This window comes from Paramormyrops kingsleyae, chromosome 4 (assembly GCF_048594095.1).
Source record: "Paramormyrops kingsleyae isolate MSU_618 chromosome 4, PKINGS_0.4, whole genome shotgun sequence".
NCBI lineage: Eukaryota > Metazoa > Chordata > Actinopteri > Osteoglossiformes > Mormyridae > Paramormyrops > Paramormyrops kingsleyae.
In genome coordinates, this window is record NC_132800.1 from 36,296,631 (window position 1) to 36,311,149 (window position 14,519).

General features: G+C 45.4%; 1 protein-coding gene across 1 annotated transcript; it reads left to right on the forward strand.

Annotated features, from left to right (window-relative positions):
• The first annotated feature begins 5,913 nt into the window (after positions 1 to 5,913).
• Positions 5,914 to 9,877, forward strand: LOC111845861 (transcription factor MafAa-like). The gene has a single exon (XM_023815554.2). It carries the CDS (start codon positions 8,104 to 8,106, stop codon positions 9,022 to 9,024), a length of 921 nt encoding a protein of 306 aa, XP_023671322.1. The 5' UTR covers positions 5,914 to 8,103; the 3' UTR covers positions 9,025 to 9,877.
• The last annotated feature ends 4,642 nt before the right edge of the window (positions 9,878 to 14,519 follow it).

The following is a 14,519-nucleotide window of genomic DNA, read 5'->3' on the forward strand; positions in this document are numbered from 1 at the left end:
TTAGTGACCAGGGATGAAGCCAGTGACACCCGCAGGTAACACCCCCATGGGTATGTCTCATGCCTTCCTGCGCTGGATTTACAGTTCCTTCAGGAATCGAAAGGTCAGAGGTCATGTCATGTGTGCGTCGACCTGCAGAGGGAGCATCAGGACTTAGTCTCCATTTCCCTCCAGAAGGTCAGGTGACCACATGCCTCAGCTGGGCCGTCCGGTCCCTAATTTGAAGCTGTTCAAAATGGGATCTTCGATCTCGTTCGTATCGAGATATCTTCCCAGACGGCTCCACGGATCTGAGCTCGTTCTTGCATTATGCGTGATGCTCATGCGTTTTCTCCGTTACAGCCGGCGCAGCTCTGCTCAGCAGGGATAAACAGCATCGTTTCGAGGCTTCTGCAAGTTCCTGTGACCGACCTGGCCAGCGGACCCGCATCCCAGCGTGCTCACCGCAGAAGCTGGGCACGTCTCGCCCGGACTGTAAGCTGTGGCAGCTGTGAAGATGAGAGCAGGGTGAGATGCCTCTGTGCCCCCCCACCCAGCCCCCACCCCGGCCGCTCAGAAATAATCATTAGGGAGATGGAAATATTTGGATTGGTGGCAGGGAGAAGTGCAGCTGAGCTCAGTGTGACAGGCAGACTGGCGTGAGTTAGGGGGGAACTTTCAACACCAAGATAATCTCACACTCCCCCCTGCCTAAAAAAGACCCCCCACCCCCCTAGCAGCCAAGTGTGTAGTGCTCACTTCCTTTTTAAAACCTCATGTTTACAATGCACAACAAGTTTATTTATGTGTTCAAATATATGTAAGACATGCTTAAAGTATATCAGGATTTTGTAATTGCATGTCTTTGTATGTTTCAGTTATAAAATGGGAATATTTTTAACTTGATTAGTATTTAGGGATGTATTAAGCTACTTCCTTAAATTAGCCTGAGCTTTTCTTGGTACCGTGAGGGTCTGCCGAATAGATTTCTACCCTAGAAGCACAAAAGCTGCTCACTGTTGAGGAGAAAGCTTTGCTGAACTTTCATGGAAGACCTAAACATGTCCTTCACAGAATGCCAGGCTATAAACAACATTATAGCGTCTCTGCAGGGGCAGCGTTCCACAAATCACACAGATATTCTTCTTAAGCAGAGATGTACTGGGTACTTTTTTTTCACGTCAGCATATAGGCGAATTAAGGGAAATTGTGAAAGCTGATATTTCATGTAGCTTCAGATGTGCGTATTTCTCTCAGAAGGAGTGGAATAAAAGCCATAAACAAAGAGGGTGTATTTCAAGGCTGAAATGAGGGAAACATCTCAAAGACATATCTATAAGAGAAGGTGGCTGTTATTTCCGAGCTCGATAAAGCAGGGAAAGTTTAGCACGGTCTCAGCGATGTGGGGTTAGGGTGGAATGACACCCTAATGTCTGTGTCCCTGAGACCGATTCCCTAATGCGGAGTCAGAGGTGACACACACATCACACACTTGCAATACGGAATAAACAGAAATGATTTTGTTTTGCTTCCTTGGGTTTGCGATCTATTTCCGTAAGCCTGCTGGAGGCCAGGTCAGCAGTACTGGTGTATAAGGGTCTTTGTGCTGAATGTGGTTAGGTGTAGCCACCCTATGTCCAGGGTAGTCAGGTGTTACTAATGACAGGGGTCGTGGAAGTGAGGCTTCCCGTCCCCGGGGGTTCATTAAGGGCCGGGAGGAAGCTTAACGAGTTTTTCCCTGCGCTTTGCATAAATGAGGGCCAATGTATCACCTGGCCACTCCGAAGCCATCGCTCACGGGGCCTGAAACGACAGGACAATCCCTCTGCGTCTTCCGCTGGACAGGGGACAGCTTGTCACTGCGTCCCCAATGTGTATTGCCCTGCCCCCTAGGCACGGGGGACCGTGTCCTCTCGCACTCTGGGGTTTCGACCAAAATCATTTCGTTGTATTTTCTGTCCCAGGACCTTGAGGTTACAAAATTATTTTATTTGAAAAATTAGCTGTTTAAGTGACAGAAGTAACTGGGTTTTAAGATGATGATTTTCTGGTTAATGATGCTTCTTCATGCTGGTTCTGTCGGTCTCTGTGGAATGTAGGAATTTATGTATAGGGACCCCAGAACAGCAGTGTCAGGAGGGCAGCTTCAGGAGAACCTACTCAGGAGAGCAGCTTCAGGAATGAAGACTCAGGAGTGCAGCTTCAGGAGAGCAATTTCAGGAGAGCAGCTTCAGGAATGAAGACTCAGGAGAACAGACTCGGGAGAGCAGCTTCAGGAATGAAGACTCGGGAGAGCAGCTTCAGGAATGAAGACTCGGGAGAGCAACTTTGGGAGAACAGACTCGGGAGAGCAGCTTCAGGAATGAAGACTCGGGAGAGCAGCTTCAGGAATGAAGACTCAGGAGAGCAGCTTCAGGAGAGCAATTTCAGGAGAGCAGCTTCAGCAATGAAGACTCGGGAGAGCAGCTTCAGGAGAGCAGCTTCAGGAGAGCAGCTTCAGGAGAACAGTCTCAGGAGAGCAACTTAGGAAGAGAAGCCTGGAGAGAACAGTGGCAGGAGAAGAGCCTCGGAGGCTCTGGCTGTACTGTGAGACCCCAAAGCAGATAATGTGTGACCTAAAGATGCCTGGAAAGTTGCTGCTCCTGTCACTCCTCTGTTTGCTCCACTGACCCCGGACCCTCCCTCTCCTGCTGTACACATGATTACTGTGGGAATTGTCTCACCGTCAGCTGTTCAGTCCCCCCCAACCTCGGAGGCGTCTGCCTTGTTCTCACCTGTTCCGTTCTGTCTCCTGCAGAACCCCCTGTCCCAGCCCTCAAACTGGAGGGGAACCTTCTTGTTCCCTTCTGTCCAGGTTACTGTCATTCTCCTGTCCCTGAAGCTGCCCAGTGTCTGTCCTGGATCTGTGGCACCTCTGTGGAGTAAAGTGTGGTTAGTGCAGCTCAGCCAGGCAGAGCTGTCTGCCTGATAGGGGACCTTTTTGCTCTGAGAAAAGACAGAAGTACACCATCCTAACATAGAACACACACACAAAAACTGTAGTACAGTGTGCTTGGAATGATAGGTTTCAAAGTTGATGTCGTTTTTGCGTATTTTGATATGAAGATATATTTTCTGAAGCGGTTCAGTTTAAAACTGGGTTCTCGTTTTCCCATCCCACCCTCCAGTCATACAGCATTCAGGTATGATCCAGGTGCTGCAACTTGCATCACGACTAATGTTTCTTCGTCTGTCCCCAAGCATATTTGAAGGAGCCTTGGAAGAAACAAAGCATGCTGGGTACCCCCGGTAGCGGACGTGGCTCGTGTCCTGGTGGTGCGAGTGAGGGCAGGGGTGGGGGGGGGGGATGTGGGGAGGTGACAGGGGGTCAGCTAGCCCTGCAAAAACGCCCTCCCCCTGCACCCGACATTACTGCCCGAGGGTGCTGATCGAAGCCACTTCCCCAAACTTAAAATGCACCAGTAGCAGTAGCTAACTCCCAGTGTACAGGGGGAACAATAAAAACCCATGACTGTTTATTTATGTAACACCCCCCCCCCCCACGAACCCGCCCCCGCTGCCCTCCTGCTGTCCACAGCTACCTGCATTAAATGGACTTCAGCAGATCCTCTTAGAGGTATCCTTTCAATGCATCTCGCTTACCTTCCAGTACACGGTCTGCACTTGCTTATGCAATCAAAATCCCATAATGACCCTGTGCCTTAAAATCCAAAAAAACCCTATCGCGTGATTTCCTCCTCTCATCTATCACGGCTGGCAGATTTTATGTGCTCGTGTGTGTGTATATGTGCACGAACATGTTTGTGTGTGTTTCTCGACCCATCCCTGAGGTTCAACACCTGACCGGAGTCACGTTAGAATGTGTTTTCTGTTGTCTCTGTCTGGGTGCTGTTTTTCAGTATTTGACAGTGAAGGTTAAACTTTAATGCGACAACTTGATGAAAGAATATTGTGCATATTGTTACTTACTGAGCTAACATCATCAAATTAGCAGGAACAAGCAGAACTATGGAAAACAGGAGGGATAATGATGTAATTAAGATAATGAGTCAAACCCCTATCCAGATGAATGTGTGAAGGAGATGCAATTTTTTCCCCTTCCTGTCCTATTCTGTGTGGTACCATATGCTTGTACGGTATAACATTGGAATGCATGTACCCACAGTTTAATGTCACCCCAAGTCTTGCACAGCTCCACCGTCTCCTGCTCCAAATACTCGGAAATGGCTCACTGCTGACTTCTCATGAACTTCTCTCTCCTCAGATCATCCTCCCTCAACGGAACGGATCATTCCAGATCATCCCGCCACCAGAGGTACACACAATGAAGAATGGACGATATCGCTATTACTGTTGCAGATTCATCGCCTCGTTGCACGTTGAGGAGCCTGCAGTGGTTGTGCTTGTCCCAGCTTATGCTGGTGTTTGTGTGAGGACACAGAAGCAGGGCCTTAGATGGAAAGTGAAGTTCCAGTCTGTTGATGCGGGTTTCAGTTCCCTAACCACTAAGCCCTTTTGGACTCTTCACACAGCCATCATGCTGTAACTGGTGGCCCTTGTTGTGCTTCAGAAGGAATAATTCCATGGGTCTGGGAACCGGATCAGTAGCGGGTATCCCGTTGGCCCGCTGGGTGACAGAATCCGCTGTTCTGGGTGAGACCCAGTCAGCGCCAGCCTTCAGAGGAAGCCCCCGGCTGGTCTGGTGGAGGGGCTGCGATGCTCTCCATCATCCAGTTGTAAGCCAGAGGGTTGCTCTGTCGCCCCAGCAGGGCAGACGACCCCAGGTCTTGCCCGGAGCTCCACCACATTCACCACGACTGAGACAGCATTGTGGAGTCAGCACTAGGCCACCGCACACAGCAGGAGGCGCTCTGAGCCTGCAGGTTGTAAGGGGCTGATATTGTCCCGCATTGGCTCCTCCCCTTTCCTGGATGTGGTGACGTCAGAGACCAGATATACCAGATTGGGCTTTCGGTGAAACCGGAGTGGACTCGCGTTCATCGCTTCTGCAGAGTAGCTTCCGGTTCAGTCCTTGTTCTGAATATCTCCCTGCCTGGGACTGGGCCCTCAGAGGGGCTGTGAGCACTGGGGGTGTCCATAGGATTTCAGTACTTCCATACCGACTGGATAAGTATCCAGACAGCTAGGTGTAGTCCCCCAGAGGGAGTGACGTTGAAGTTCAGGCAGATGTACTGGGGGAGTGTTCAGTCCCGGCTCAGAATAAGCCACTGCTGCCTCAACAACCACAACAACAAAATAACCAAATAACTACGGAACTCTGGCTAAATACCCATTCCATGTGTGTCCACGATCTTGCTAGCAAATAAAAGGGTTTTTAATATATATATTGTTCTTTTTATATAGCTCTTATACAGTGGTTTCATCCACCCGTCCATTTTCTGAAACAGCTTGTCTTATTCAGGGGTCACGAGGGGTCCGGAGCCCATCCCAGAGGCTACAGGCGCGAGGCAGCGAACAGCCCAGGATGGAGCGCCAACCCGTCTCAAGCGGCGGTTTCAGGTTATGTTATTTTTAGCTGTTGCTTATTAGCTCACCAGCCTCCGTGGAACAAATAAAACGAAATCCACCAATTTATATAATTTTATTAGTAATAATAACAATAATGATAATTTTGCTGTTATTGTTACCATAATTGGTTGTTGCTGGTTGTGATTATGATGATAATACTTCTGTACAGCTCACGCAGCAAGGAGGGTGACGTCATCGTCGTCACATATAAATAAATATATTTGCGAACCAAATGTAAATTTAGGTTAATATATCCCCTTCTGCTTGCAAATTTATTAAAGCGAGTCATTTTTGTTATATTCGTGTGTGTGTGTGTGTGTGTGTGTGTGTGTGTGTGTGTGTGCGTGGGGGGAGGGGGGGGTTGGGTCTATATTACTTTGTGGGGACCAAATGTCTCCCGCAATGTAATAAAAACCTGTTGTTTTGACGTTGTGGGGACCATTTTTCGGGTCTCCACAAAGATCTGTGAATGCAATCAAAAAAGCAAAAACGCCCAAAGTATCGCATTTTGTTTGGTCACTTATGGTTACGGTTAGAGCTGGGTCGGGGTTAGGCTCGTCAATTTGTGGAGTTTTCCCCAAAGGAATGAATGGAGAGTCCCCACAAAGATATAATTACAAACCTGTCTGTGTGTCTGTGTGAGCATATAAATTCGTACAACGCGAAAGTGGTTTATCTAATTAAAACTTAATAAGAAAAGTTGAAAGAAGAATTCATAAATAAGATGCAAAGTCGAAACAACAAATGACTGACTTTTTGCTCGCATGTACTTGTGATTCAGTTTAATTTACAATGTTTGCTTTAATACTTCCAAAGGTCTGCAGGACCCGATCGTATTTGTTTCTACATAAGATTACAGTTCAATCTCTGCGCTAAAATACAGCAGTACTGTCACATTGTATTTATTTTATACACATACAACAAGCAATCGGCAACTGTTTAACATTAAACCCAACAGGTGTTACGAAAAAACTGCTCTTAAATGGAATTCAATTGCAATACTAGATACATAAATTGATCATATTTAACAAAACCTAAGTATTAATTTTCCAATTATAGATATTCGATTTGACGTGTCGGTTGTTTTAGGTAATTGGATAATTATCTGAAATTTAGCATCTCTACATTCTGTGTCGTACACATTTTTATGCAAGTCGATTATAAAATTAATTATTGACTTGATATTTTCTATTATTAAAAATGTTTATTACTTCTAGTCTTTCCTTGTGTGATGCTATTGTCTGTGTAATATCCGCTAACAAATCGCGACATGCTTTGTTTTGCTCACGCATAACTCCAGTGATCCCTAAATAAGCCTATGCTGTATACGGGAGCTGCTCATAGCGATTTATTATTACGCATATCATCTATAAACATTACATATTACATGCAGCGCCGAAGATAATGTTTCATATTAATGAGATTTTGTGAATTAATGTGATACCTCCCTCCTGACACTTGCATTCAGAACACTACCGCCTATATTTTAAGTCGATATGTCAATCGCACTTTAAATATACCTGCCTCTTGGGCTTCCTTCCTTTGCACAATAAGTTGTTTTTACTATTTTAAGCACTTCACTGCGCCGGTGGAGGGTCCGCCTTCGCTGTGTGCAGTTGCACATCGTGTGTCGCTAGAGGGCGCCACGACGCCTCTCTGTTCGAGAAGAATTTCCAATTAACAGCCGCAGCCGCGCCTGGCCGTATGGTCCCGTAAGAGGTTGCCGTAGGAAAATGCTAATTTCCCGGCCCTGCGTGCCGCTATTGGCTTCGGACAGCCGTCACATTAAGGGTGGGAGGGACCGGGAGGCTGCGTGTATAAAGCCGCAGATTGCCCTTCGCCGAGCTTCAGGACTGCGCTTGTGCGGTAAAGCTGGTGATCGGTTGGAGCGCTTGCAATGAAAGCGAACGGGAATTTGTTAGTTTAAATACACATGAATATATATATAGCTTATTGCAGAAGGCGGACAGCGCGCTGCATGCATTTCTTGGTAAATGTGCATGAAGTGAGCCGTGCTGAGAGAGGATTTGCAGCCGGGTGTCCCACTGGAGCGAACTTCTGCGTGTTTTTGTGAACATTGAACCCCTGACAGCCTCCTGCTGTCACACGGACCGGCACGCGGCAATTAGATTACGATCACTCTACATACCCAAACCGTTCTGTGAATTATTCTTCTTGTTATTTTTTATTTTTTTGCAATTGTTATATCATGGGCTTTTAAAGCTCATGCATCATACATGTTTTTTTTTCTTAAGAGACTGAAAACCAACTTGAGAAAAGACGGGAAGAAATATTCAGAAGTAGCCTGCAGTAAGTCGGGTTGGTCTCTGACTTCGCTGTCTGAAGTTTTCGTTTTGTGCTTGCTGTGTTACGGTGAACTTTTAATCTAATATAAGCTGTCAACAAGGAAACGGGCGATCTGACAGCTCAAGTTGTTATACTGACATCTGCAAAAATAATAGCTGTTTTTTTTTTTGCGGACTAACGATTAGACCGGGCACATTTCCGCGTGTACGTTTTGATTTCCAAAGGCCATTCCTGGTGGCGATCACCGTCATATTGGCATTACGGACAGGTGTCGTTGCATGAACTGACATGGCCACCGACATCGCCATGAGCGCCGAACTTCCCAACAGCCCCCTGGCCATCGAGTACGTCAACGACTTCGACCTGATGAAGTTCGAGGTTAAGAAGGAGCCCCCCGAAGCAGAGCGGTACTGCCACCGCCTGCCCACCGGCTCCCTGTCCTCCACCCCGCTCAGCACACCCTGTTCGTCCGTGCCTTCCTCGCCCAGTTTTTGTGCCCCCAGTCCCGGGACACAGCCACCCCCCAACCCCAACAACGGCGTGGGCGGCAGCATCAGCAACAACAACCAAAGCTCCACGAACAAGGGGCAGTTGGAGGACCTTTACTGGATTCCTAATTACCAGCACCACCTGAACCCAGAAGCCCTCAACCTGACACCGGAGGACGCCGTGGAGGCCCTTATTGGCAACGCGCATCACCACCACCACCACCACCATCAGCCCTTCGAGAATTACCGCGGCCAGCAGTACGCTGGGGAGGACCTGTCCACCGCCTCCACAGGACACCACCACCAGGCCCACCACCACCACCATCACCACCACCACGGCCACCACCTGCGTCTGGAGGACCGCTTCACGGACGAGCAGTTGGTCAGCATGACGGTGAGGGAACTGAACCGGCAGCTGCGCGGTTTCAGTAAGGAGGAGGTCATCCGCTTGAAGCAGAAGCGCAGGACCCTGAAGAACCGCGGCTACGCGCAGTCTTGCCGCTACAAACGCGTGCAGCAGCGGCACATGCTGGAGAGCGAGAAGTGCACCCTGCAGAACCAGGTGGAGCAGCTGAAGCAGGAGGCCGTCCGCCTGGCCAAGGAGAGAGATCTCTACAAGGAGAAGTACGAGAAGCTGGCGAGCCGCAGCTTCACGGCCAGCGGCAAGGACTCCCCCGGCGGCAGCCACGGAAAAGCCGGCTCGGCCGAGTTCTTCATGTGAGCCCTGTTTCCTTTAAAGACTTTTTAGGCGCTTTGGTCGAGCGACTATTTTTTACTTATGTTTTGTTTGTTTTTCTCTTAGTTTGAGGACTTTTTGTTCAAAGCTATTATTTTAACAACACAGAGTAATGTCATATTTGGATATTGTAAATACAGAAATTATATAGAGATATTTATGGAATTGTAAATGCGAGAGATGTATATGTCATGTGGGCGGGTCTGAAACGCTAGCCGCGACTTAGATTTGGTTTGGCCCAAGGTTTCCATAACGAGTTAAAGCTTTGAACTGAACAAATTGAATTAGGATACACAGTTGTAAAAGTAGTGTAAGGGAGTACCCCAGATTTCTTGCTAAAAACTAATGGCACTGGATGCCGGCTTCTCACTGCGGAGATCCGGCCTTGGAAAGTATTTCGATCTGGAAAGGGGATCATCTTTACTTCGTCTAATTCTCATAGACAAAGTTTAAAAGGCATAGATCACAACGTTTTCTTAACATTATAAGTCTTACTGAAACTTATATCGATGTAACCCTAACGAAAGAGGGAAGCGGCACAGTTTTCTTGATTTTTGATTTACGCATTTTTGAGTGTCTTAATACGAACGAGTCTTACGAATGGGGATGAAGACGGGACGTCCGGACAAGACGTGTTTCCTGAAACTGGAATTAAGACACGCCGAAGGAGGCGAAGCAATACATTTTTATAAACGAGGTGTCGGACGGTCTGTCAGAGGGACTCTCAACTGGATCCACAGGGGAACCAATGTACTGTGAAAGGACTACACGACCATCACAAGTCTTGTATAGCAACTTTTAGCAGCCCAGCATGCAGGACATGTATGGTTTTACGACCCCCCCCCCTCCCCCCCCCCCTCCGCCCCTTCTCCATCATAACAACCCCAATTTGACAAGATGTGAGGGGGGGCACGGCACATGTACGCATGTACGCCCCCCCCCCCCCCCCCCCCCCCGTACCACCACCATCTCCAGTCGGCCCCCGCTGCATACTTTCCTCTTTCGCTTAGGCAGATAGGGTACTTAGACATCCGCCTTGCAGGGGGATCCCCCCCCCGCCCCCCAGGGTGAGAGATACTGTAGGAGACCGCGAATGTCCCGTTCAATGGAGCGGCTGTTACTCTTAAATTAGATTTTTCTATCGTTTTCGAACAAAACCAATCTGAGCCAGGTTTTACAGGTATTTATTTTCACGTGTAAATAATGTAGAGTACAATTCTTATTTCCATTTATTTGTGCAAGCGTTTTTTTTTTTTTTGACTGAGTTAAATGTCTTAATAAAATGTTTGTATGTCACAGCATGCAAATAATGTGCGATACTGTCATTTGAACGATCGCAAGCATAATGCACTATAGCGGTATTAACTGGGAGATCACAGCCAGCTAAGTTTCATAAGAAGCAAAGCTGTCGTCCCATCGCGACTCTAGAATAAGATATTTACTAACGCAGTCGAGCGAAATGGCATCCAATATTACAGCTGGTAATGTAAAGGACTGCAATTGCTGCTACTTGTCTGATCGCCAATTTTGTTCAACAGCGAATCAATGGATACAAACAATTTGTTTTAATTGTTTTAGATGTTAATAGATACGAAATGTATGATCGTTTGATTATCTAATAAGTGTACATCTACGGTCATGTAGTTCGAATTAAAGATCTTTTATCAATACATGTTTGTATAATGTCAGGTTTACCGCGGTGATGGAGATTACATTAGATTATTTTCAATACATTTATTTATTTAAAATGACATGCTTAGATTGCCTGATTCACTATAACATACCGTACCACAGATAATAATAAGGGTTACACTGTAGGCAGAGCAGCACGGTCATTTCCCTAATAAATGCTTTAATGTGTTTCTCGCATCATGCGGTACATTGGAATACGTTGTATCATCCTGCGTATATGCCAATATGCGTTTGACATTTTAAGAGGGAAAAAAACAGTTTTCTTAAAGTTTTCACACCTTTATCAAACTCTTGACTAGAATGGAAAAACTCCAACGGCAGCGAGCAACTCAGATCGGTTTATGATATCCGGTTAAATCAAATGAGGATCCGAAAGTAAAACCACACCATTAATTACCATAGTAGCCGATATAATATAAAACTACAGCATGTAAAATTGTGCTGTATCATTTACATGTAAGGAATTATCTCAGCAGTTTTAATAATCCAATTTAATTAAAAACGCATAATGGCGTATAGGCAAGATGGGTGGAACAGTCTTGTATGTAGCGATATGTCTGTACTATTGATACGTACAAATTGGAGAAACATTTTAGTGTCCTGGGATATTAAGGTTAAAACTCAGTGTTTCCAAACGGAATGTTGTTAAGAATAATGTTTTAATAATATTTAATAAAAAATAAATCTGTGCCCGTTTTTTTTCTATTCCTTCATGCTAAACTTGTCATTAAACATGAAACAACGTTAAATCTGACAGGTTGTATAATGCAAACATCGTTACACGTCAAGCGTGATCGAAATCCGATGGACGCGACGATTCCTTATCTCACTAAGAAAAAAATCACTTCAACCACGATCTTCCCTTTCATTTCAGCGCCGCGTCACTAACCAAATGCCATTTTCTGAGGTTTACCAACATTATCGACAGCCTGTCTACGTCTCTTGGCAACTATTTCGTTAAATAATATGTTTAGTACTCCAAATAACTGCTATACTTAATCGTTAATTAATTAAAATTCCACAGCCTTCGGAAATAATTATATCCTTCATTGCAAATTTCTGAAATACCGGTAAAAGATAATGAATAATGATCAGACAAATTAAGTATATCCAACCATATCCTGCTTTAGTAACAACCACGTAGGCCTAGTTTAATGTAATAATACTAAATAGTTTTCTTCTCTGAGTCACCTAAAGATAATCATTTACTATAAGTAGTTACATCTTTTTTTCTTTTATAAATATTCGTGAAATATAAAAAACAAAACAAAAACAACCAACGTGGATAGTAAACATTTGGAAATAAATTATAATGACGAGATATTTTCATGAACAGAGGAATGCGTTGTGCAACAAAACAACTCGTTTATATCACAATCAACTAAATGAAAAACATTTGGATCGACAAAGTGTGGATGCCAAGGAATTAAAAGGTACTCCTGAAAATTAGTTCGAGCATTAAACACGCAGACAGCATTCCGAATTGACTATTACTTGCTATTTTAAACTTTCCATGTTGTGAGTTTTCATGAAAATAAATAAGTATACAGGCCTATTTAACTTTACTTGAAAACGAGTAACAGTAAATATGTTTTCTCAGCAAACCCTGAAGTCTCATGCGCACTTACACTGCGGTCGTAAGAGACTCGGTTTTTTTTTGATAAAGTTATACAGCTTAAACCAAGCGGTAATATTTGAGTGTTCATATGTAATGGATAAACGTATGTTACTGATAAAGACATTACCTTTGAAAATCTTACCCTAAACATGCACCTCAGTAACACCAAAGATGACAAATTAAGAATAAAAAAGTTGTTGGATTTATTTGTCAGTACCACTATATTTTTTGCGCACCCACGGTGTCTGAGGTCGCCTTGGCGGGTGGCTGTCTGATATACGGAATGTAAAGGTGTGTGCGTTTTTTTGCGCAATTAATGAAAATTGATATTTTCCATTATAGCGCAGCCTCGACCTGCATGAAGACGCGCAGCTGCTCATGTGTCTTGGTCTGGATTCGTCCAGCGGGATTTTATTTTCGACTTTCTGTCTAAAGCCCGCAGACACGAGTGAGACATTAACTGAGGTGACTTCTTTCTCAAAGCAGCCTTTATATTTGCCGTTTATTTTCTCTCTCATACCACAAGACCAGATCTTATGAAGTTTGCAGGAAAAAGTCGCATCAGACGTTTCACAACAAGTAATTTGCCAAAGCGATTTTCAAAAGCTTTTCCGAGGGTTTATGTCTCATTTAGAAACACATAAGCTCTGCCTCTCTTGAGTTTGTCTTAAAATTTGCATGGTTTTCGATGTGCCGTCGATGTCCTTCATATTGGCAGGGATTTTAACATTGTAACATAACTGACTTTATTCATTTTTGTGGTGCGTGTCAAAGTTTGAGGTCACTTGTGACAGAGCAAAAAATCAGACAGCCGATCACCATCTTTTTTCGCTCTGCAAAGTGAACAGCCTTACATTCTCTGAGTAATAAAACCATTAATGCACGTACAAAGTAAAGTGCATCGTTCGTGCATACATCTATACATCCGTCGTCAATTTCGGCTACCTCTGACGTAGTTACGCCCGCCTGGTGAAGGGACGCCAGTCCATTACAGGGCACTACAGAGTTGCCAACATCAGTCAGTTGGCTGGCGTGAGATTTTCAATTCAAGACAAGTCTGCACGCGCATTTACATTTATGTAAGAGTTTTATCACTTTGTAAATAGTCTGTAGGGTTTTGAAACTACCCCAACGCTCTTGATATAGCTAATTTTAGGTGGAATGTAATGGAATAATATAGATTTGCTCTAAGATTTCTTGCGTGAGCGTGAGAGTCAGAAAGCGCGAGCGTCACGCCACATGCGTGAGAGCTGGCAGCCCTGCGACCAACATCCAGCTCAAGAGCGGCTCGAGGTCGCTGAATTACGCTGATAGACTATCGCGGCATTGCGGTAGAAACAAGAGCAGTCTGGAAGGGAGAGGAATACGCACAGTTAACTCCTGTAATCTTTATCTATAAACGTTTCTTTTTACCTTTCTTTGTTTAAAGGCCGATAAATTAGACGGGGCTGCATCACCAGGCCCTCTACTGAATGCTCTTCACCCTGGGATTATGCGTTGGATCTGCGTTTTTACCCACATTTAAGCTTTTATTTTGCATATTATACTGATTGGTGTTAGGATATCCGGCGTCTGTGGTCACTCAGTCCGCTGGACACATCCGCAGTTCAGCTTTGCTGCTGTTGTTAAATATCGGTATTATTTTTGAAACCCTTATTGATGACTTGACTCGAATCGGTCGCTGGGTTTGAACCGCCGTTGACGCGGCATCCGTCGTGGGTACCCTGTGTCAGCGCGATGAAACACCTATTAGCTTATGTTCGTTCGGCCAAAATGCAAATATCACATTAAAAACAAGACTAAAGCAGCCAGCATGCGTACCCTAAGCATGCATGTAGTGACATTAAGTGCCTGTGTGTAAATAGCGTTCTTTTCATTAGCTACGGAGAATACTTCAGACTGCTGGCCAGGCTAACTCAGCAAAACTCTCCCCCCCGGCCCCCCTCCCCCTTCCCCGCGCGCGCATTCACTTCCCCTCATTTCTGCTGATTCAGAGCATAGAGCAGCCTGTCTGTCAGCTCTCTCCGCGGCCTGCTCCGTGTGTGCGTGTGTGTGTTATAACGCACTGTGCCCGTACTCGTGTCGCTATGTTCCTCATCTCCACCCGTCTTATTTCAGGTAACCTGAGTTGACGTCACACTCCTGCACCCCCCAGGAGGATCAGACACGT